The sequence below is a fragment of the Vitis riparia genome, chromosome 14 (genome assembly GCF_004353265.1).
Source record: "Vitis riparia cultivar Riparia Gloire de Montpellier isolate 1030 chromosome 14, EGFV_Vit.rip_1.0, whole genome shotgun sequence".
NCBI lineage: Eukaryota > Viridiplantae > Streptophyta > Magnoliopsida > Vitales > Vitaceae > Vitis > Vitis riparia.
Window position 1 is genome coordinate 18,135,385 of NC_048444.1, and position 24,214 is coordinate 18,159,598.

Below are 24,214 nucleotides of genomic sequence, written 5' to 3' on the forward strand. Positions count from 1 at the left end.
CACTAATTTCCATCAATAGTGAATCAATTCATAGGGATATATGATCACTTTAAGGTCTCACCCATAGGTTAAAGTCTCCTATTTATTTCAATACAAACTCAATATCCTCTCAAGGTTGAGAGTCTATGAAGTATGGTAGCTTTGTGAATCATGACAATAGATAGTCTTACGTTATGATTTACCATAGGTCTTGTCTAGTATGTGAGAAATATATCCCAACAATCAAAATAAGTCATCTCTTTAATTAAAAGATGGTGTACTATATAATCTCTACTAGATTGCTCAAATTTATGAATTGATTGTGGACAACTTATCTACTTACAAGGAACCCATAATGTGTACCCATCGTATAATTCTTAATGCACCTAAATCATGTACAATGGAAGAGATATAAGTTGAATGTTTAAAATAATGTCAATGTATAAAAAGGATAGAAAAAAAAGGATCAAGTTTGACTTTGTAACATCATGACTCTGGGACTCAATCCCAACAAGTTTCACTATAAGACTAAATGTTTCATTAAAATCATTTTGGAGGTATACTGATATTTAGAAGATCTTTGAGTAATGATTAAATTGAAATAATATTATATTAAAAAAAATTATATAAGAATTAGTTTCACTCAAATCCCTTAAGATTTAATATAGATATGCTAAAACAATCATTAGTTTCAAAATTGGTCACTTAGCACCTTTAGAGATTTATTACGTATATAAAATTTATCTTTTAGAGAATAAAAGTTATTTTTTAAATAATATTTGATTAAAATATTTTTATCTAAAATCTTTTAAAAAATAAATTTTATAAAATTAAAATTTAGAATAAATTTATAGGAGTCTTGAAGGACGAAATATGAAACCTATAACAATTTTTAGCTTTCTATGTAAGAGATCTATCAATGGAATGTGCTCTCAATAAATGTTGACTACAGTATATATAATGATGGGGTATGTCTTTGAATTTCTAAACAATGAGTGTCTGAACGTTTCAGAGAGTCAATTATTTGTTATTAATTATTGTAAGTCTTTGATAAACTATTTATCTTAAATCACGAAAAATAAATTAATATAAGAATCAATTATTCAACTAAAGTTTCTTCATCATATATGAACTTGTAGTAGTCCCTCATGGATTATGAGGCCAAGTTGAAATATGAGACCAAGTTGATAAGTCACACTGATTTTCTTATTTGATATAAGACTCACATTTGAACCTATTCACACTCGAAAAACTTCCACACTCCCATGTGACTTGAGCCTCCTCTTCCCCATAATAGAGCTCTCATTTCCATGGCTTAATAATTACTTCACTAAATTGTGGCTGTGGCTGAGGTTTGGTAGGTCTGAACGCCAACTCACTTACAATTACTTATAAAATTAAAGAAATGAAATCAAAGATGAAATGATTTCCTCATACGACTACTTGAGTAGGAAGTAAAATAGGATGGAGCTTTTTTTGACATTGGAGGTAGGAGGTTATGTTAGGAATGGCGTCGTAGACTCGTAGTTGACACAAGAAATTAGCTACCAAATTTTAGTTTTTTTTTTAAAATAGCTGATGATGCCTATGCCTATGCATGACTTATTAATGAAGCCCATATTTGGTTTGGTTTTTTGGTTAGGAGAATAGGAAACCAAGAACCGACCCACTAAATCTATCTCTATAATTCTCAAACCCATTGAAAAGTGTATCAATTTGGTCGATGGCAATACCTCAAACTAGTGACTAAAAATCAACAATTATGGGGGGTGGTTATTCAATGCTGGTTATGAACCGGTGGCCTCTTGGTCCGGTGTTAAAGGGGCCCTGGTGATGATGGTGGCCATGGCCGTGGCAAGGGCTGATTTTAGCCATGGCACTGTCATCTCTTCATCTCCAGTTTGATATGATGACAATATGAAATAATTAGCCCAGACATAAACAGAATTCAAAATTTTTTAACATCATAAACTCAAATTTGGATGTTGCATCATACATCTACTGAACCAAACTTCATTGTGTACCTTCCAACCTTTCCAACTGATCTACATTTTCTTTTTAATGGTATTGCAAAATGACTACCTGGGCACGAAAAGAATATGCCAGATTTTCAATACAATAAAGCCATGAAGCCAAACAAAACTTCAGGAAGAAATTGTAATCGAATAAAATTTATTCCACCAAGGCCATCAAACATTTGGGATTTCTTCAATTCTCGTCTACAAGGAAGCCTGAAAATTCTGTAGCTGTAGTCTAAGCAGTTTTTCAGGGAAAAAGAAGATTAAACTTGGCAATTGATGTTTACTATTGGGGAGATTTATTAGCCAACAATGAAGCCTTTTCAACTGGAGCTGCCTTTTCAACTGATGTGGCAGAGGCTGCCTGCTCTCTAGCTTCAGCAAGCTTGCGCAGTCGTTCTTGAAGGGCACGTACCCTGTCCTCAGTCCTACGAAGCTTTCTCCATCTGTAGGTAAGCCAAAGACCAAATCCACCATATACAACAACATAAGCAGTCCACACATATCGGTTAGCTTCTACGTTTTCTTTGATCTTTTGATACGGTAGTCCAATCAACTCTCTCCAGCCAGTAGTTGAGGGACCCTGTGTTTGCTTATCTTCTTCTCCTTGTTGCTGAGTCGCCATTTCTTGTTAATTTACTCTGTAAGATTCAATGATAAATTGAAACGCAGGATATAAAAGTAACTCACTGGTCTGATGCTTGATTGAACTGGTACAAAGGCAAAAATAAAAAGTGAGAATTAGATTTTAACTCACTGGTACAAAGGCATAATGATGTGTACATAGTCATATGCCTGCAACCATAATCTGAACAAATGAACTAAAAACTGAACACATCTAAACCCTAGTATACTTTCCCAAACCATCAACAAAGTCCACATGCAAACTATACTCTGTACATAAACCCAACACTATGGTTGATAAATCAATATTGATTCAATGAAACAAATTAGGGAATATCCAATCCAGACAAATCACAACCTGTTTTGACAGATTAATACTTTTGGGGGTTATTGACAGCTCCAGAGATTGCAATCAAGAATTCTCAGTTTTGAATCCTGGGAACAGCCAGTTCAAGCCAAAATAAAGCAAAAAAAAGCAAAATAGATTAGGAAAAAATGGACAGGCAATTAAATAAAAAAATCTAGAAAGGAAGGCAAGGGAGAATATTCACTGAGTAATCAGGACAGGCAAAAGGTAGTCTAATCCATCAACTTAAAATGGAAATAATAAATTTATGTCCATGCCCACAAGCCATCGTTTTTTGGGTTCATGCAAACCTAGCAATAACTCAAACACAAAGGATTAATGTAAAACAAAAATAATGTTGTGTGATTGAATTAAGTTTAGAACATGGATTGCAATCCATGTTCAACATGCCTGTGGATATGAAATCCAAGGATTTGAAATTCAGCTAACTTTCTTCTTCAATCAGAGATAACAATTTCTTTGCTTCATGGACCAAAAGTATGAGAAGGATGAGCTATCATTTGGATCTGAAACGGGCCAAAACACAGAAGGCGAACAGTCTAAAAAACCAACAAAAGTGAATTCAAAGATCAAAAAGACACTCTCAAGGATGCATTAACTCCCTTACAAAAACCTCTAGCCTAGAAGCACCATACTGATCAATATATTAATTGTCTGCCAAAGCCAATACTGAAATCCAAAACCAAAACAAAAAGAAAAAAAAAAAAAGGAAGGAAAGGCATCCCAACCTACAACACCCCACTCTCCTACTTCACCTAGCATACCCATGTCGACAAGACAAGACATGGGAGTAGGTGTAAGATCCTTATTGGATAATCCTATTTTGCTTCAAATATAGTTGTTTTTTTTATTTAATAATTACTTATTTATCATTTTCAACTTCCTAAGCACATAATTGAATTGATAAAAAGGGTGAGTTTGTTAGGAAGTGAACTTCAATAAAAAAAAAAAAATATGCATAAGAAAGAAATGACAATAGAAGCAAAAAGAATGGGAGTTCTTATTTGGATATCTTTGCTTTTTGTTGATTTTACATTCAAGTGCTTAGAAACACATGAGTAACTGACAACCACAACAAAGAAAGAAAACAGACCACATCCCCAAAGACTACATAAGCCTCCATCTATCCTTGAAGATCCCTGCATTCCTCTCTAGCAAGACCACCCACAATAAAGTACCTTAGCAACAAGCCAAAGAACCCTACTCGTAGCATAGTAACCCCCAGAAAAGCAACCAATAACATATCTGCTACTAGTCTGAAGGAATCCACACTAACTCACAAGTTCAAATCATCTATGCCATAAGCCCATTGTTACTAGACACCGGAGGAAAAGGTGATTATCTATCTCCTCGTTGCTTAAACAAATTGAGCAAAGATCATGTCCAAGGACATTGTGAGACATCCTCAGCTGCAACATGTTTGTATGAACTTTCCTGTTAGCATGAGCCAAGCAAAAGCCCTAAATTTAGGTGCAACTTTAGATTTCCTAATAAAATTGGTTGAAGGAAAGTAACAGGAGCCTTAGATTTTGTTAAAGACAGGGAAAAGACACATGTAGGAAGTCGACTTTAAGTGTTGTCAATTTTTTATTTTTTTTTAGCAGAATTTTTGTGTTTCTTTGTTCCAAGTAATTTATTGTCCACCCAAAATTGAACCAAGTCTGTGGTTCACCTCATGTATTCTTTTCTTCCATCTTATCAAAGTATTCAAAGTATAAAACCTAAATTAAAAAAATTGATCAGGCCACATAAAGTTCTGATGGTGTACCAATAACGGAAGGAAGACAACTTCTATGAGGGAACCAAAGGCTTAATAAAGCAAAAGAGAATTAAGGTATAAAAAATCAACTAAAGTCAAACCTTGATATCAACAGCACAATTGCAATTCCCATACAAGTGAAAGACAGCATGAACCAATCATACAGGCCATTGAATCCTCACCACCAGTTCAACCTCCTCCACCCCCTTTTCCCCACTACCCAACAATCATAGATATCAAATCTATTAAATCTTTCCACAGTTACTAGAAGCACAAGGCATGTAAGGTGCAAAGGTCTCCTAGAACCTAGTGAGAAGTACAGTGCACACCCAAGGGAATTAAAGCACAAACCAATGCACTAACACAATTTCAAATGTTCAACATGTACAAACACACATACACACACAAGAAAAGGAATTCAAACAATTTATACAACAAATCAGATTCATAGAGATTCAATGCAGTTTTTAAATCAGAACATGACTACAAAAGGTCCTATTACATAGAGCAGAGTCCTCATGGGTTTTCAAAAATTATATACAAGAAATAAAGGTAAATAAGACAAACTAAAGAACCCATTTTGGGTGCAAGTCGAAGACAGGTCAGATCTTCGGACATGGCTAGTCTGAAAAGAATATGAACAAAAAAAACTGACATCTTCCAAGTCCAACATGGCCAGAGAATCAGAGCCATGGAGAGTTAAACCATTTCTGAGGAAAAACAAATAATAATTCTGCGACTTTCCAGAATGAGAAGTGATTTAGGAAGGGGACCTTCAAGTGAGGAGCTGTGAAAAGAAATGAGGTCATGCTCCATCAGAAATCTAAATTTTCTTCAGGTACCATCAATGAAAAGATTTTTTTTTTTTTTTTTGATAGATAAGCACTGAATATATTAAAAAGAGGCAAAAAAGCCACAAGGTACACAGAGAGTATACAAACCAACTAAGCCTCACAACCAAAAAGAAGAGCAAAAAACCCCACCAACCCTTAGCTGGAGGCTAACATCAATGAAAAGATTATTAGACAGAAGCAAAAATTTAGGACTCTTTAATTAGGCATCAAGGAGGTTTTTAGTTCCTGCAAGATTATTGCAGAACAAGTTGAGCCTCTGGAGTTGAAGTAACTGGTCTAGCTCTGAAGACATCTTCTCATTCCATGTATCTTCAAAGTGAATTAAAGAACTTCAAATTGGACAGCTGATTCAAAGCAAAAGGAATTGATCCAGAATGGCTGTTATTGGTCAGATTCAGAACATTTAGTTTTTTTAATATTTTCATCAAGTAGGGATTGTTTCCTTAGAGCATCTACAGCCATGAGAACTGATGATGCAAAATTTGGAGGCGCCACACAGCCATGGACCTTGGCTGTCATAAGGTTGCTGAGAAGGTTCTTGGTGAGACTACTCAGAACATTAATCATGCAAATTTTGGAAGCACAATACAACCATGGACCCCTACTGTTACAAGGCTGCTGAGACTGTTCTTCAAATCAAGAAATTTCAGTTTCTTCAAAACACCAATTCCAACTAGAATTTTTTTTTTTTTTGAATAGATAATTAGAATCGTATTATAAAAGGTAATGCCAAAAAAAGCGTTCCAAAGTACACAAGACGTATACAAAGAAACACCTGACGGCAACACAAAAGCAAATAAGGACACCAACACCAACACCAACCCCCTTAGCCCGAACCCAACCACTCCACAAAGTCTACAAACGAAAGAGGACTAGGAACTATATACAACTTGCACTAGGCTCAAAGTTTATAGATGAAGGAGAATTTCAACCCTTGAATCGACCAACCCTCATTGTCAAAGGCCCAACTATTTCTTTCCTTCCAAATAGTCCAAAAAAGCATAAAGGAGTAACCCGTCATGCCTTTTTCCTTTTCTTACCCACGAAAACACCATGCCATCCTAGCAAAGCCTCTTTAACCAAGGAGGATAGCACCCATGACACACCAAAAAGGGAGAACAAAAGATGCCATAACACTCTTGTTCTATCACAATGAAGGAGAATGTGATCAATGGATTCTTCCTAGTTGAGGCATAGGAAGCATCTATTCACCAAAGACCACCCTCTCCTCTGAATGTGATCCAAAGTTAAAACCTTCCTCCAAGTAGCCTCCCATATAAAGAAAACCACCCTTGACGACACCCACAATTTCCAAACCACACTTGTTGGGAAAACACTCTGCCATCCTAGCTTCAACACCTTGTTCAAGGTCTTGATAGAGAAAACCCCATTCTTAGACTATCCTTAGACACCCTCTTCCCATGCGTCTTCGAAGGAAAGCTCCATGGTTCCCAACTCCCAATCGTTGAGTCACCTAGAGAAGCGAGGGGCCCAACACCCTTCTTTAGAAGAATGATTCCAAACCTCCACCACCCACGCCTCCTTAGAAGAGGCTACAACAAATAAGTAAGGAAAAGAGATGCACAATGACTCATTACCACACCACTTGTCCTTCCAAAACCTCACCCTCTTGCCATTTCCCCACCAAAAAGGCAACTCTGCAGCTTAACAAGTCCTACCCCATACACTCCCCTTACCTCCCAGGAGCACCACCCTCCTTCCTCCTCCTCCCCCCCCCACCCCCCAATATTTTCTACTGATGACTTGCCTCCAAAAAGTCCCCCCCCCCCCCCCCCTCCCTTGCAAAAGGCCAATTCCACTTGCACAAAAAGGACCTATTAAGCAGGAAGAGACTCTTGACCCTAATCCACTTTTACTTTTGTCTAAATAGACAATAGACCAACTAACCAAATGAAGTTTCCTCTCAAGGGCCCCTCCTCCCCAAAGAAAATCTCTTTGAATCTGCTCCAACCTGGTCACCAATTCCAACTAGAATGCTTGTAGTTAATTGGCAATAAGCAAGATCCAACACCCTTAGTTCAAACAAGCTACAAATCATTGGTGTATGTTCACTAATCTCTTATTCTTAAAATTTGTTAACCTTTTGAAGACCTCTTCCCAATTCTTACCAGATAGCTTATTTGAATAAAGCAGCAGTTTGAAGTTGTCTGAGCTGAGGAATCTAAATAGTGAAGGAATTTAAAAATAAATTAGCTGGGAATCTAACTAGTGAAGAAATTAAAATATAAACTTAGTGTTTACAGTGCAGTAAACCATGAGAACTGATGTGAGATCAAATCTAATAGACCTTCTCCAGATGGTACCAATATTTTTAACTCAATAAACCTCTTAAATGTTACCAAACACCTTGTGAATGAGTTTTTAATATTGAAAAGATTTGTCAAGCCTCTCATATGATGCACCAAACAGAGCTTAAATAGGGTTATAAAGCTAAGTGATTCTGGTGAGGTGGCAGTGCGATTCCAGCAGGTGGGTATGTGGAAGTGGAGAAGTGCACACCACCACCAGCCTCGTCATGAGCAGAACTCATGCTTAATTCAACAAACAATTGAATCAAAAAATAAAAATACCCAATTATCAGTAGCACAACTGTAGACACCTGAAAAATTATCAGATTTGTATATCATCATTCTTCTCACAATGAAGAACCCTAAATAAAAAATAAATGAGTTCAAAAAGGACAAAAAACAAACAAACAAACAAACAAACAAACAAACAAATTAAGTAAAAGAAAAGGCAAAAGTTACACAGTGATGGTCTTGTCCACTTTTCGATAAGATAGAGATATTCACAATCTCTCTGTATGTCTCACCTGCACTATCAGCCTCTTCTTTCTCTAGTAACCCTAAGCCATGTGTTGCACTAGAGCATGAAAGCAAACCAGGTTGGGTCTTAAACCTGTCTCCAGGTTTGGATGGATGTTACAAACATGTGGTTCAGTGGTTCACTTTGGGGAATTTGAATATCTAACTGAAAATCAAGATTCATCAGAATTTTTGAAAATTTAATAAAGCGAAGGAGTCTTAATTTTAAAATAAAGTTTCTCCATTTCAGGGAAAATTGAATATTTCAAAAGTAAAACAGCTTCACAAAATTGTTTACTCCTAGATTTCGAGGAATCAAAAAGACTAATAGAAGGTTGAACTTTCAGACGAGAAAAACAAAATGAAGCTACATGTATTGGCCTCAAAGTTCTCCACATTTTAAGGTTTCTTTGAGTAAAGAATCAATATTCAAACCCAGTCCCAAACTGAAGAATAAAAATAAGCATCAACACTTAGTTTTGATTGAGCCTGCAATCATCAAATTCAAATTGGATGAAACCAAATCATTTCCTTTCACCTAACATTTCCGATCATCCAACATGTCAATATGCTTCCCCCTATCCAGTCCATATATAAACTAATATTTATATTCAAAATTCTTCAGGAAACCGTAACCTTTAATTTTTATCACTTTTAGCAATTCCGCAACGCTGTGTTTGATTGCAGAGAAACAATCGGAAAAGAAAAGGGAAATTAAATGCTTTCTGGGAAATCAAACAGTGCATTACAAATCTATCACAACGCAAGAAAAAGAATAAGAGGAGAGAGAAAGATTACTTTCGTTGAAGCTCCAAGCTTGTAGTTCTCTCAGTTCTAAGGCTTCTAGGGGTTAGGGTTTTTGTTGGATTCGGTGCAAGGGTGGGTTGAAGGATGTCTGAAAATGAGTTGGGCCGGGTTGCATGGTTGGAGTGGGTTCAAATTGAGCTCCCAGATTGGGCTGCTTGCATCCTGTTCGGCCGTTCCCAAAATAAAAGTCATTCTTTATTCTAAATACTAGGCTTGGTGCACGTGGAAAGCGTGTTGGCTAATAATGTATTTTTTTTAATATTTAAATTTAATTTTAATTATTTAAAAAATCAATGTTGGTCTATTTTATTTTATGTCTGTATATGAATATATTTTATTTTAAACATTTATATTTATTAAATAATTATATTAATAGGTCAAATCATATTATTTTTTCCAAAAAAATAAATTTTATTTATTATTTAAAAATAATAATATTTCAAATTGTAATTCAATTATGTACTATTTATATTAAAATTGGAAATAAATTTTATAATAAATTTATAATCTTTATTTATTTTCGATATTATTTTATTTTTTTAATAGAAATTTTTAATATTAAATAAAAAGTAGCTAATTATTTTTTATTCAATTAATTAATTATAATTAATAGTAATTTCTAGAAAAAAAAATTTGAAATATTTTATATGAGATTATATAAATTTCTCTTTATTCAATATACTTTTTATTACAATTATTTTTTCATAAATTTCTAGAAAACTAAAATAGTAATTTTCTTTATAAGAGAAATCTAATTGTTATTAAATTAAAATAAAGAGATTATATTTTAATTGATATTTATAAATGCTGATAAAAGTAAATCCCACTTTTATGACATTATCATAATTATAAAATAACTAAATCTTGATTTTATAAAAATTAAATTTTAAGTTAAAATAATTATTTAGAATTTAAAATTAATTTAACTTTATTTATAATTGTATATAAATAAATAAAGTATTTATATAAAAAGAAGAAAAAAAATTATTGGGTAAAAGTTTTATAATTTTATTATATTTGCATAGAAATAAGGGATAAAATAAAAGAATTAATTATTTATTCTAAAGAATGTATTGATAGAATTCATGACTACAGTATTTAAGACTATGACACTAATAAATCTCACAAATATTAAAAATATCATTAATATCAAGATGCAAATAATTGAGATTAGGTATAAAAAATAGACTAAGATAGGATGTAAGTTGGGTATAAAATACCGAAACAAAAGTTTACACTTGCCACATTATAATTGACCCCATTTTTATGCATCTTTTTTTGCCATTAGATTTGAAAATTGGATTGCTTATTGACAAGGAAAGGCAACCATGCACAATCTTAGTGGCCCATTTTTTAATTTCAATTATTCAATTTCACATTCTCACTACTCTCTCTCTCTCTCCCCCCCTTAAATAAAACTGAAAAAGGGTGAGTCACAAAAAGAACAGTAGAGAGAGAAAACAATCATCAAAGAGCAAAGAGCAATTTTGGAGAGAGAAGGGTGAAATTTTTGTGCACTTATTTGAAGTATGATCGTCACTCTCATGCAAAGGAAGAGATCAAAGTTACAAATTAGATTTTGTCTTGTTTTTATATTTTTTTTTTCATTTTGTAATTTTTTTTTTTTTTGGCTCCCTAGAAAATTTAGGGGGGAAAGTTGTTGAAATCTACAATCCCAAATTCATTGTTGTGGTGTTTCTATGCAACTTTGTTTACTTTGTTGAAATTTGCAAGCCTAAATTTATTGTTGTGTTTTGTACTCACCTCTATTTGGTTGCTATGAAAATTGGGGGAAAACTCCAAAATTCAAACCCTTAACGTTACCATCTTCTCAACAACCAAACATATTAAACAAAGAACAATCAAATCCAAGGATAGGATTAAACAAATTTCTGACCTAGGTTTCCCCTAAATAAAACCAAGAACGAGAATTAATTAAGAGAAAAAAATCATGAGATTACCAAAAATTAATCCAAAAAACTTTCTTTTCTTCAACTCAAAGGTGTCAACAAACCGAAACCCTAGAGAAGAAATAGAAACCCTAATAGAAAGAAGAAATCATAAATTCTTGTGGTGTGAATGAATGGCAAACGGGTATATATCTGAAGAAAATAGGGCTAAAAAATAATCACAAAAAAATTGTCTGCATTTTGACTGATGATTTTTGTGATTTCTTATGCATAATGCAGTTGATGGATTGATGATGCTTTAAAGATCAACACATGGGTCATCAAATAATGGTTGATGCTATTTGTGAGTTTTATTTTGAGTCTAATGTTATGCAGTAGAAATAGAAAAGCAACTTTGTAGGATAGAAAACCAAATGAGATAAAATAACTTGCTCACATTGAGGCATAACAAATGTAGGGTAGAAGATCAAATTTTGAAAGTAAGAGAGATTAGTGATGGTATTTTGGTTGATGATACTTAATTTTGATGCTCAACTATGCATAACACACAAAATGATCATAGTAGCTTCAACAAAAAATATACATATGTAACATATAATAGTTAGTTGTATAAAAAAATATATATATGCAAAATTGATGGATATGGTTTTTTTTATGGTTTTGTTGTTTTGCAAAAGAGACTCAACCACTTAGTCAACTATGTTTGTAGGTTGAGAAGCAATTTTTATATGTTCGTGTGGATAGATGGCACTGAACTTGGATATCATGTTTCCATGATATTGAGACTTGAAACTTCTTAGATGGATAAAAAAAACTCTCTCGTGAGATAACCTAGCAAACGTTTTTATATCATCAACCTAATCCTGTCATATAAAAAAAAATATAAGATTTTAAGTTTTCTCTTTTATAAATAATAAATAAAAATTAAAAAGAAAATAATTATTACCTCAAATGTATTTTCCATTAAGTCTATTGCAGAACATAGTAAAAACCTTTCAATATTTTTCCTGAATAAACTTGCGATTCGGAGTTGTCTAAGAGGTTTACTTCCACACAACATCTATATTAATAATATGTAATTCAAAAATAGTATATATGTTAGAATATTGAATAATAGTAATTATATTAAGCAATTTATAATAATTTTAGTTATGTTGGTTAGTGAAATATAAAAATGTGTAAGATTTACAACATTGGTATGTGTAGACCCCCTTTGAGGTGGATACCGGGCAGCACTTGAGAGAAGTGGGGGGCCCTCTTTTCTCCACACCCGGGAAGTCAGCTGCATGGGCATGCAGCAGGCCATGCTAGTAGGTGAGGGTGCCATGCTGCTGATGCAAGGAACAGTGCGGCAAGTAGTGGCTTGCCAAAGAAGATAGACTGGGAAGAAAAAAGGAGGAGGTGATCTGGGCTGGGAGTTAAGGTGGTACTCCATGGCCAAAAGGAGGGATTGAAGAAGATTCTCGTGGAATTCCCAGACAGCCCTCAAGCTAGGTATATTCTTGTTTCTTAATATACTCTCGCACTCTCTACTGATTTACGAGCAAAGTTTGGATTGTTTGCCGTGGACGTCAAGGGCCACGGGGTTTGTTTCGATTGAATATATTTATTCATGTATGATGCTCTGCTTGATCTCTTTCCTGTGCTTGATTTTCTTTCCTTTTGAAAATGATGGGATCCTCATTGAGTTTTGGTTTGGATGTTCTGACGATTATATTGTGGATTTTTAACTCATCCCACCAGCTAGCCGCTCGTTCATCATTCATGAAACGAGATGTTGCTTAGTAATTCCTTGATCCATCCATTCTTGCTTTGTTTTCCTTCTTCTTTCTCTATCCTCTGTTTCATGATGCTTTGGCGACTTAGAGAGGATGAAAACCAGAGAGAAAGCGAAAGCCTACGGTAACGAAGGTCCTGGAATGATAACTAGGATACGATGAAGGTCGGATGATGTGTTTCCATAATGAAGAAGTTTCTGCTACAGTAGCGGCTTTCCTAGTGGCGGTGGCAGCCGCTTTGCCAATGGCGGGGCTGATCAGTTGGGTACCAATAAGGCAGCAGAAAGGGTGTGTTTGGCACCGAGTCCGCTTGCCCATCCTTCACTGCCATATCTTCTGAACCCTACCATGTTTGCTATTCGTAAGCTAGTGGAAGTTCTCTAGCTTATGGTGATTGAAAAACTGGTTTTTTGAGATGGGAATCATGCTAACCTGGTTATTCCTCATGTACCCATTTCTAAGTTTCCCTACATGCCACTTTCATCTTCCATATCATACCCATCACCCACCAATAGCCCTCACACTGTCACCACTCCAACCCATCTCAACACCACGCACCATTCATCTTCCCTCCCATGCAAGTGTTCTCCACTCCACATGCCCACTACACCGAATCCACTTCCCCTCGCTTTCTTTTCCATCACCTTTTCCCTTTCTTCACCACATCAAATACTCATTCCCCTACTCACCATCCTCCATCGCCACCCCCATACCCATGTCGTGCCCAACCCCATTGGGACCCCCGAAGACACTTACCTGCGTGCCTAGAAATCATGCATGCATGGGGCCATGGACAGCAGCAGCGGGCTGCCACTAATGGTGGTGCGCGGTGGAGACAGCGCCATGACTGGAATGAGAAGGCCGAGGAATGGCAGCAGCTGGTGGATCTATGAGGTGGCAGAAGAGATGAGAGTGGAGTAGAGAAAATCATGTGCTTGAGGCAGAGGGTAGAAATGGATAAGAGGGGCATGGAAGTTGGGTTACAGCAATGGAATTGATTGATAAAAGAAAAAGAAATGGGTTTTGTTGACACGTGAAGAAACTGGCACTTTAAATTCTTTCCATTTTCTTTAAAAAAAATCTCCCTGTTTGTTTTATATATTCTCAAACGATCCTTTAAAAATCCCCTAAAATTTTAAAGTTTTAATTTATTCACTTATTCATGTTTTTTTTTTTTTCTTTTTCAAACAAAAAAAGAATTATTATTATTACCATTTTCGAAAAAATCTTCTAAAACCCGATTTTAAACTAAGTTTGCCAAACTCTAATTCTCGAAACTCAATTCCTTAAATTTAATTCTTCAAAGTTCAATCTTCAAAGTATTTTTTTTCTTTTTTTTTAAGGTTCTAATTTTAACTTTAGTTCTCCAAGATCCGAATTTTTAAATTTAATTTTCCGAAAATCCCACAATTACGAATTTAATTTTAGATATTGTATATTAGTATTATCATTCCATAATTATTTATTTATTTCTTTTAAAAAAAAATTTCAATCATAAAAGTTCAATCCTTCAAAAACTCGATTCCTAAATTAATTTTCAATCTCAAATATTCGATTATTCACATTCATCCGTTTAGATATTATTCTTGTTATTATTATTATTATTCCGTACTAATTTATTTCTTTAAAAAAATTCCAATCATCAAAATTCAATTCTTCAAAAATCTGACTTCCTAAATTAATTTTTAATCTCTAATATTCAGCTATTCACTTTCATCTGTTTAAATATTATTTATTATTATTATCCCACATTTATTTAATTATTTCATTTAAAAATTCAAATCATCAAAGTCCAATTCTTAAAAAAAATCTAACGTCCTAATTTAATATTCAATATAAAAAATTCCACTATTCATTTTTTGTTCGTTTAAATGTTATTTCCGTTAATTAGCATTATTATTCTATATTTATTTATTTATTTTAAAAATTCAAATCATTAAAGTTCAATTCTTGAAAAATCTTACTGCTGAATTTAATTTTCAATCTCAAATATTTCACTATTCATGTTCATTCGTTTAAATATTATTCTCATTATTATTATTATTATTATTATTATTATTATTATTATTATTTCATTCATTTATTTTACACATTCCAATAATTAAAGTTCAATTTTTCAAAATTCCATTTTCCGAATTTAATTTTCAATCTCAAAAATTCCACTATTCACATTCAGCTGTTTAATGATTATTTTCGTTATTATTATTATCCTGTTCATTTACTTATTCAGTTATTCATATACCAAAGATCCCATCTCCAAATAAATTCTTAAGTTTTCAAACTCTAAATTCACATCTTCGAGTCTCTAAAAATCCATCTTTCGCAATTATTTATCTAATCTTTATTATTTCACCGTCGTTGTTATTCTATTTCTTTTACTTATTCACTCATCCCTTATTTAAAATCCTGAACTCTCAAATCTTTTTCAAGTTTCCAATCTCGTTCAAATTTAATTTCTAAAAATTCTCATTCTCACATTTAGTTTCTGAAAGTCTGATCTTCAAATGAACTCCAAAACTCCAAAACTCCAAAACTCCAAATTTTCTAGTGATATTCAAGATCCCAATTTTTTAATTAAATTTCAAAAGTCTAATTTTCTCTCAAATAGTTTTAATTCCGCTCTGGTTTTCAAACGATCTTCTGCTCCTCTTGATTTTAATAAGCGTGAACGAATTTTTCATAATTCCAGAATAATGGAATCTGTGACATTAAGTCATGCTAAATAAACGGGCTTTGGTGGGGGCCCAGCATAGGTGATTTTATGATTGATTGATTGATCGTTTGCTTTGATTATCATACATAATTGATTTACCCTACTCTTTGACATACATGTGATTATTCCTAAATTGTGCACTAACCTTCTCTTCTTGATAGCGCTTTATGGATCACTGCTCAGGTGCGCATCCACACCCGCTCGGGTCATTTTCTATATGCATGTTTAGATTCTCACATGTGCATGATCATTCAGGATATTCATTGATTTACTCATCAATTGCCACATCAGCTTCATTTTATTAGTAGAGACCCGACTTTAGGGACTTAGAGGGGTGCTATGGTCCTCACCGTACCTTCCCAATAAGTAACCTGACCCCCGAGCCCGATCCGGTTTTTCGCAGACCGTCTTTTCCAAAATAAGGAGTCTCACTTAGGGTTTTTCTTTCTTATTTCGTTTACCCTTTTTAAAAATAAAACAAAAATAAGTGGCGACTCCAAGTCAGTTTTCATAATCAAATAAAATCAATTTTTTCGAAATAAAATCGAGCTCGCCATCGAGTGGGAAACGCATGAGCCGAAATGCGGGGTCCACAAAATGGCGACTCCACTGGGGATTTTTAGAGGGTTAAGCTTGAACTTAAAGTGAAGCAAACATGGCATTTGATGAGTCGATCAGTGAGTACCTGTCTCTTGATTGCACATCGGAAGTTTTTGATGCATGCTTAGATATTGTGTTGTGACATTGATATGATTGATTATCTTGATTTGGGGCTTCGGATGTCGTTTTTTTCTATACTTCATTGCTAGATTAGTCTGGTACATTGACATGCCGATTATCATAGATTGCTCAGCTTGTTTTGCTTAGGTATAGCGATTCTGTTTCTTCTTGATTATTCTGCTCACTTCACATGCATAGACTCACTATTGTACATCGATTGACTTGCTGTGTTGTTTTCCCTGGCTTGCATATTATCTTGATCGTCTTTTGAGCATGATGTTCGTATTGCTATTCATCCTGATAGTCATAGCTTTTTGTGTGGACATGAGTGATATATCCTGTACTCTGCTTGACTGTATGATGCATGACTGCCCTCCCTCTGTATGATTGCATGTTGCCTGTCTATGTGGGTCGTACTTCTATCCCCCTATCTCCAACTCTCTTGGTTTCGGTCATTCCTTTCATCTCGGCTCTCACTATTGCAAGTGTGAGGCCTTCTGTGTGCTTGCTCTCTGATCGAGCCGGAGATTAGGAGTAGGGTTTAGCGACGGGCTATATCGATGTACGGGAGCATTCTGGAGGAGAGCGACATATCGATGTTGATTGGAGTCCGATCATTGAAGACCTGTATAGCCCCGAGCTAGGTTTCATGGATAGTTGTGCAACCAGTGTGTTTCCTCTTCTGCTCTAGATTCATAGGGTTTTCGGATGCACCCACACCATTCACTATGCACTCTAGTCGACCATTGAGCGTTGAGAGTTTGAGAGGTTTCACCATAGGAAACCCCCTAGGATGTCGAGGTAGTGCATGTGTGGAGGTGATGACCACCTTGCATGGAAGCGCCCCGTCTCTTCGGAGGCGTGCAGAGGGTTGCGTACCACCGGAGGGTACGATCGCTTCTGCTAGGGATCTTTTAAAGACCACCTATCTCCTTTTAGAGCCACCTTGACCTCGTAGTTTGAGCCTTAGACATTTCAATTAGAATTTTCCTTCCCAAACACGTGGGTGCATCTGTGGGCCTTCAGAGCCGGTTCAGTAGTAACAGGTTTGGTTACCTTCGCAGTAGTCTCTTATATATCTGCCCAGGATTGGATATCGGCTTGATTGCTTCCAGGCTACCTTTTGACACATTTGATAGACATTATTTGTGAAGTTTCCCTTACCCCGCACCTTATCTAGTGATTCCACTGTTGTAGGAGTACCGATACGTTCAGTCTGGGTTCGACTTCTTGGATTAGAGTTGGGGGTAGATTGATCAGAGTATCGGACCAGTTAGACCAGAGATCAGATCAGAGGGATATGGATTCACAGATAGTTACCGTCGATCAGTTTGCTGAGGCCATGGCTTCGATTCAGGAGGCTATAGCTAGCCTTGGCCGGAGGATAGATGGGCAACAAGCCCAGCAGGTCCTGCCCCCGGATGGTGCCCAGTCTGACCATACAGTGCCACCACCCCCTCCACCTAGTCAGTCAGCACCACAGGCCATGCCGTTCACCTTACATAGTCAGACCGAGGTTGCTCCGCCTCCCGTCACCGTGCCTACCCCGACCTCAGAGGACCCACATGCTCGCATGGATAGGCTTGAGCAGGGGTTGAGGTAGTTGAGGACTTCCGACAGAGCCATTACTTGGGAGGATTTTGATGGAGTGCCAGTGGCCAGTTTACCGGCCAAGTTCAGGATGCCAGAGATCGAGCGATACACGGGGATTGGGTGCCCTCGCATCCATTTGAGGCTTTACAGTACGATCATGAGGGCTCATGGATTGGACGGGGCCCAGATGATCATGCTTTTCCCCATGTCTTTGGGAGGCGCTGCACAGCGTTGGTTTGCTTCTTTGGATGTATCACGTCGTCGGACTTGGGATGATCTGGCCCAAGAGTTCTTGAGACAGTATGCATTTAATACTGTCGTTGACGTATCGAGGAGGGAGCTCGAGGCTCTTAGGCAGAGATCAGACGAGTCAGTTTCTTCATTCATCTCCCGCTGGCGTGGGAAGATTGCCGAGATAGTGGATAGACCGTCAGAGAGAGATCAGATTCAGATGGTTTTGAGGAGCCTACAGCCGAGGATTGCCAGGCATGTGGTCGGGGTACCTTTCACAGATTTTGGATCTCTGGCTCTGGCTTTATATGATGTCGAGGACGGCATCTCGAGAGGTTTGTGGGTAGATTCTTCCCCTAGTGATGTTAAGGGGAAGAAACCCTTCGGAGGACAGAGATCGACAGATGTGAGTGCCATTAGTTCCTCTAGTCAGAGGCCTCCCAGGCGTCATCAGCCTATCCCACAGCTTCTCGAGGCTCGTCCATCTTACACGCCTCAGCAGTACAGGCCACGAGCACTTCACCCGACTTATGATTAGACATATCAGGCTCAGCCATTAGCTCTACCTTACTATGCCACTCAGGGCATTGAGAGGCCTCCTGTCTCATACACGGCCGCTGGACAGCCATGCTACGCTGCACAGTTCACTCCGAGACCTGCACCTTCATACCCCAGGCCTCGAGCTCAGCAGACCTCTGCACCCTTTGCTTTGAGGACGCAGAGACAGTTTTCACAGATAGGCATGCCGTTGAGCCAGGCTCTTCGGAAGCTCACAGAGGCCGGTTTGTTGACTGTACTCACTCCGAGACCACCACCTCAGCCTCTTCCCCCTCAGTTCAGGATGGACTTACATTGCGCCTACCATCAGGGGCCTGGACATGAGACTGATAGATGCACCGCTTTGAGGCACGCCGTTCAGGATTTGATCGACCAGGGTTTGGTACACTTGGGTCAGCCGAGTGTGACCACGAACCCGTTGCCTGCTCACACCACACATGCAGTCCCTCCACCAGCCGATGACATTCATTTCTTAGAGTTTGATGAGATCGATGACCACATCCACATGCTGAGTGATGACGATTCAGACCCGGAGCCCATCATGCCAGATGTGATTTATGAGATGAGTGGGGTGACTCTAGGTCCTCAGATGCCTGCTCCATTCCGATTGGTTCCCGAGGTGGCATCGGTGCAGGCTGCCACTGTTGAGCCATTGATTTTGCCGCATTACAGTGTCCGGACACCTTTCATCTTGATCCCGGATGTTGAGGAGGTTCAGGCTCCACACGTTGATGATTCTCAGACTCTGGACATTCAGTATGTTCTTCGAGGAGGTAGAGTGATGCGTCAGCCACCTCCCGCAGCAGCTAGGCCAGTTGAGGGTACGTCCGCTCCCGAGGAGGTCAGAGCCGAGGATGATGAGATCTTGAGACAGTTGCGGAGCACTCAGGCTCGTATTTCCATTTGGAGTCTGTTGGCGTCCTCGAGCACTCACCGTGATGCTTTGATTCGGGCTTTGAGCCAGATCCGGGTCGAGACTACCACCTCCCCCGAGGGATTGATCCACATGATGACGGCCGGCCGAGCCACATGCATCGTATTCTCGGACGATGATTTGCCACCGGAGGGCTCAGATCACACGCGTCCACTCTACATATCTGTCGGTTGTTCAGGTCGCCGAGTCCCATCTGTCCTTCTGGACAATGGGTCGGCCCTGAACGTATGCCCTCTCGCCACTGCTATTGCCCTCGGATACGCTCCTTCTGACTTCGATCCTTCCACTCAGACCGTTCGCACGTATGATAGCACTCGGAGGGAGGTCATGGGTACATTGGAGATCGAGCTGCTGATCGGTCCGGCCACTTTCATCGCCGTGTTTCAGGTTTTGAGGATTCCTACATCCTTTAACCTGCTTCTGGGCCGACCATGGATCCATAGAGCCGGAGCTATTCCTTCTTCCCTTCATCAGAAGGTGAAGTTTATGCATGATGGCTGGGTCGTCGTGGTGCAGTCTGCGGGTGATAGGTTCATCTCTGCCGAGCCCGTACTCGAGATTAGTCACGCTGATGATGATCTTTTTCTGACCGGATTTACCTTTGACGAGGTACAGACTTTGGAGATGGAGGATTTCTGCCGAGATTTTGTAGCCATGTCCTTCGACCAGCACAGCAGCACGGTGGTGCTCGATATTATGCGGAGCATGTCTTATCTTCCCGGTATGGGCCTGGGGCGGCGTTAGCACGGGCCTAGTGAGTTCATGGCCTTTCCGGACCGCGATGTGCCATTCGGGCTCGGATTCATTCCCACTGAGGCTGACTATCGTCATATGGTGCGACTGCGTAGGGAGAGGGTGAGGGCTCGCTTGACTCGTACGCCATTTTATTATCCTGTCCGCCCATACACCACGAGCCTGGCCGATTACTTTGTGAGGGCATCAGAGCCACGTACACCATCTGATGGGGTCATCGGAGGACTCAGCACCACCTAGGAGGCCGAGCTTCAGCGCCTCGTCCAGCAGTTACAGTTGAGTGACGGAGCCCCTGGCCCTTCGACTTCTGTGTTGATTGCTCCTCCCTCCCCAGATCGCACGAGCCTTATGATGCTTTGCTTCTCGGATGAGATCGATGATCACGGGACTTTTGCCGAGATTGGGGACGTAGTGGACGGAGTCGTGCCGTGTGATGAGTATGTTGATGAGATGCTCGCGATGAGCTTGAGCCAGACCGAGGAGATGGCCCCGCCGGAGCTCGCTTTGCCATTTGATCTCTTCGGGGTGTCCGTCCTCGAGATCGCCGAGGAGGTCCAGACTGCCCCTGCTCAGGAGTCTGCTGAGGACCTTATAGTTTTTGATGATTTGTTTGATAGCCATGTTGGCATTATCGAGGGAGCGTCCGACTTTGTGGACCCACCTCTTTCATTTGACGTTCTGTGGGGTTCGTCTCCCGTTCTGACTATGTTTCTGACTCTTCATCTATGGATTTGAGCATCTTTGAGTATTTGCCTGTCTCTTATGGTACTGATTTATCTGCACCATCTTCACCCACATCACAGATTTTTGATATTGATGATGAGATTGTACAGCATGACTCAGATGATGGCTCATCTTCTGTTTTCGATTCGGATCCCGTTGATCAGAGGGTTTCACCTGCTGTAGGGGACACAGAGATTATTGATTTCGGCACCTCAGATCAGCCTAGGGAGTTGAGGATCGGGTTAGATCTATCTGTAGATGAGAGAGACAGCCTCATCCAGTTGCTCAGAGCATACTTGGACGTTTTCGCATGGTCTTATGAGGACATGCCGGGCCTTGACCCATCTATCGTCCAGCATCGTTTGCCACTTCTGCCCCATGCCAGACCGGTTAAGCAGAAGTTGAGACGATTGCACCCTCGTTGGAGCTTGCAGGTGAAAGAGGAAATCCAGAAGCAGCTCAGTGTAGGATTCCTATCAGTGGTCGAGTACCCGGAGTGGCTGGCCAATGTCGTCCCTGTTCCCAAAAAGGACGCAAGGTGAGAGTTTGTGTTGATTTCCGAGATCTCAACAAGGCCAGCCCTAAGGATGATTTTCCTCTTCCACACATCGACATGCTAGTTGACAGTACGACAGGTCATTCGATGTTGTCCTTTATGGACGGATTTTCGGGTACAGTCAGATCTTGATGGCTCCAGAGGATATGGAGAAGACGTCCTTCATTACCGAGTGGGGTACTTATTGCTACCGAGTCATGCCATTCGGATTGAAGAATGCAGGAGCCACTTATCAGAGAGCAGCGACCACGCTTTTCCATGACATGATGCATCGGGATGTCGAGGTTTATGTAGACGACATGATAGTGAAATCTCGAGGTAGATCAGATCACTTAGCAGCTTTGGAGAGATTCTTTGAGAGGATCAGGCAGTTCAGATTGAGACTGAATCCCAAGAAGTGCACTTTTGGAGTGACTTCTGGGAAACTCTTGGGATACATGGTCAGCGAGCGAGGCATAGAGGTAGACCCGGACAAGATTAGAGCCATCCTTGACATGCCTGCACCGAGGACAGAGAGAGAGGTCAGAGGCTTCTTGGGCAGACTTCAGTACATCACAGATTCATTGCCAGATTGACAGACATTTGTGAGCCCATTTTCCGACTCTTGAGGAAGAGTCAGCCTACTGTTTGGGATGATCAGTGTCAGCGCGCATTTGAGAGGATCCGAGGGTACTTGTTGTCACCTCCAGTCTTGGCGCCTCCTACACCAGGCCGTCCCCTACTCCTATATCTGTCAGTTTCAGATGTAGCATTAGGATGCATGTTGGCTCAGCTCGATGACTCGGGCAAGGATCGAGCCATTTATTATCTGAGTAAGAGGATGCTAGACTACGAGACGAGATATGTTATGATTGAGTGCTATTGCTTAGCTTTGGTTTGGGCCACTCGACGATTGAGACATTACATGACCGAGTATTCAGTGCATTTGATATCCCGTCTAGATCCTCTGAGATATTTGTTTGACAGGCCTGCCCTGGTTGGTCGCCTCATGAGATGGTTGGTACTTCTGACTGAGTTTGACATTCATTATGTCACTCAGAAGTCCGTCAGAGGGAGCATTGTCGCGGATCATCTAGCTTCTTTACCGGTTTCCCATGGCAAGGCCATTGATGACGACTTCCCGGACGAGGATGTCGCTGCTGTGACTAGTCTGTCAGGTTGGCGCATGTACTTTGATGGTGCAGCCAACCATTCTGGATACGGGATAGGCGTCCTGTTGATATCCCCTCATGGTGATCACATTCCCAGATCTGTTCGTTTGGCATTCTCGGATCGACATCCTGCCACGAACAACATTGTTGAGTATGAGACTTGTATCTTGGGATTAGAGACAGCCCTCAAGCTCGGGATTAGACAGATGGAGGTGTTTGGTGACTCCAATCTGGTATTGAGACAGATTCAGGGCGAGTGGAAGACTAGAGATGTGAAGCTTAGGCCTTACCACGCGTATTTGGAGCTACTGGTTGGGAGATTTGATGATTTGAGATATACCCATCTGCCTAGAGCGCAGAACCAGTTTGCTGATGCCTTAGCTACTCTGGCTTCCATGATCGACATTCCTGTCGATGCCACTGTTCGCCCATTATTGATTGAGTCGAGATATGCTCCTGCATACTGTTGTCTGATTGAGGATATGGAGATGGACGATGGTCTGCCCTGGTACCATGACATATATCACTTTCTGAGACTTGGCGTATATCCTAAGGCTGCCACGGCCAAGGATAGGAGAGCATTGAGACAGTTAGCCGCCAGATTCGTGATTTGTGGTGAGACATTATATAGACGATCAGCTGATGGGATGCTATTATTGTGCTTGGACCGCGCTTCTGCCGATAGAGTGATGCGAGAGGTTCATGCCGGAGTCTGCGGACCACATATGGGAGGGCATATGTTGGCTCGTAAGATCATGAGGACCGGCTATTTCTGGTTAACTATGGAGACGGATTGTTGCCAGTTCGTCCAGAGATGTCCCGAGTGTCAGATACACGGAGATCTCATTCACGTGCCACCCTCCGAGTTGCATGCACTTACTTCGCCATGGCCATTTTCCGTATGGGGTATTGACATCATCGGGAAGATTTCGCCGAAATCTTCCAGTGGTCATGAGTTCATCCTGGTCGCCATCGATTACTTCACCAAGTGGGTGGAGGCCGCCTCATATGCGAGATTGACATCAGCTGGAGTCGCTGGTTTCATTAGATCACACATCATCTGTCGCTATGGAGTCCCTCATGAGTTGATTTCAGATAGAGGGGTACATTTCAGAGGAGAGGTTGACACCTTAGTACAGAGATACGGCATTTGGCATCATAGATCGTCTGCGTACAGGCCGCAGACGAACGGGGCAGTAGAGGCCGCGAATAAGAATATCAAGAGGATATTACGGAGGATGATTGAGACTTCTCGGGATTGGTCGGAGAAGCTCCCATTTGCATTGTGGGCTTATCGGACCTCTTTTCGCACCTCTACAGGCGCCACACCCTACTCATTGGTATATGGCATGGAGGCGGTG

General features: G+C 39.5%; 1 protein-coding gene across 6 annotated transcripts; it reads right to left on the reverse strand.

Annotated features, from left to right (window-relative positions):
• Positions 1-1,981: 1,981 nt before the first annotated feature.
• On the reverse strand, positions 1,982-9,363 carry LOC117929668. Of its 6 annotated transcripts, none has more exons than XM_034850032.1 (4): positions 9,225-9,363; positions 2,980-3,056; positions 2,755-2,792; positions 1,982-2,638 (listed from the first exon to the last, which is right to left on the reverse strand). In XM_034850032.1, the coding sequence occupies exon 4, from the start codon at positions 2,620-2,622 to the stop codon at positions 2,284-2,286; it is 339 nt and encodes a 112-aa protein (XP_034705923.1). In that variant the 5' UTR covers positions 2,623-2,638; positions 2,755-2,792; positions 2,980-3,056; positions 9,225-9,363; the 3' UTR covers positions 1,982-2,283. The 6 variants fall into 6 exon arrangements, with proteins under 6 accessions (XP_034705923.1, XP_034705922.1, XP_034705921.1 ...); XM_034850031.1 differs by having other exon boundaries at positions 2,755-2,805; XM_034850030.1 differs by lacking the exon at positions 2,755-2,792.
• Between the last annotated feature and the right edge of the window lie 14,851 nt (positions 9,364-24,214).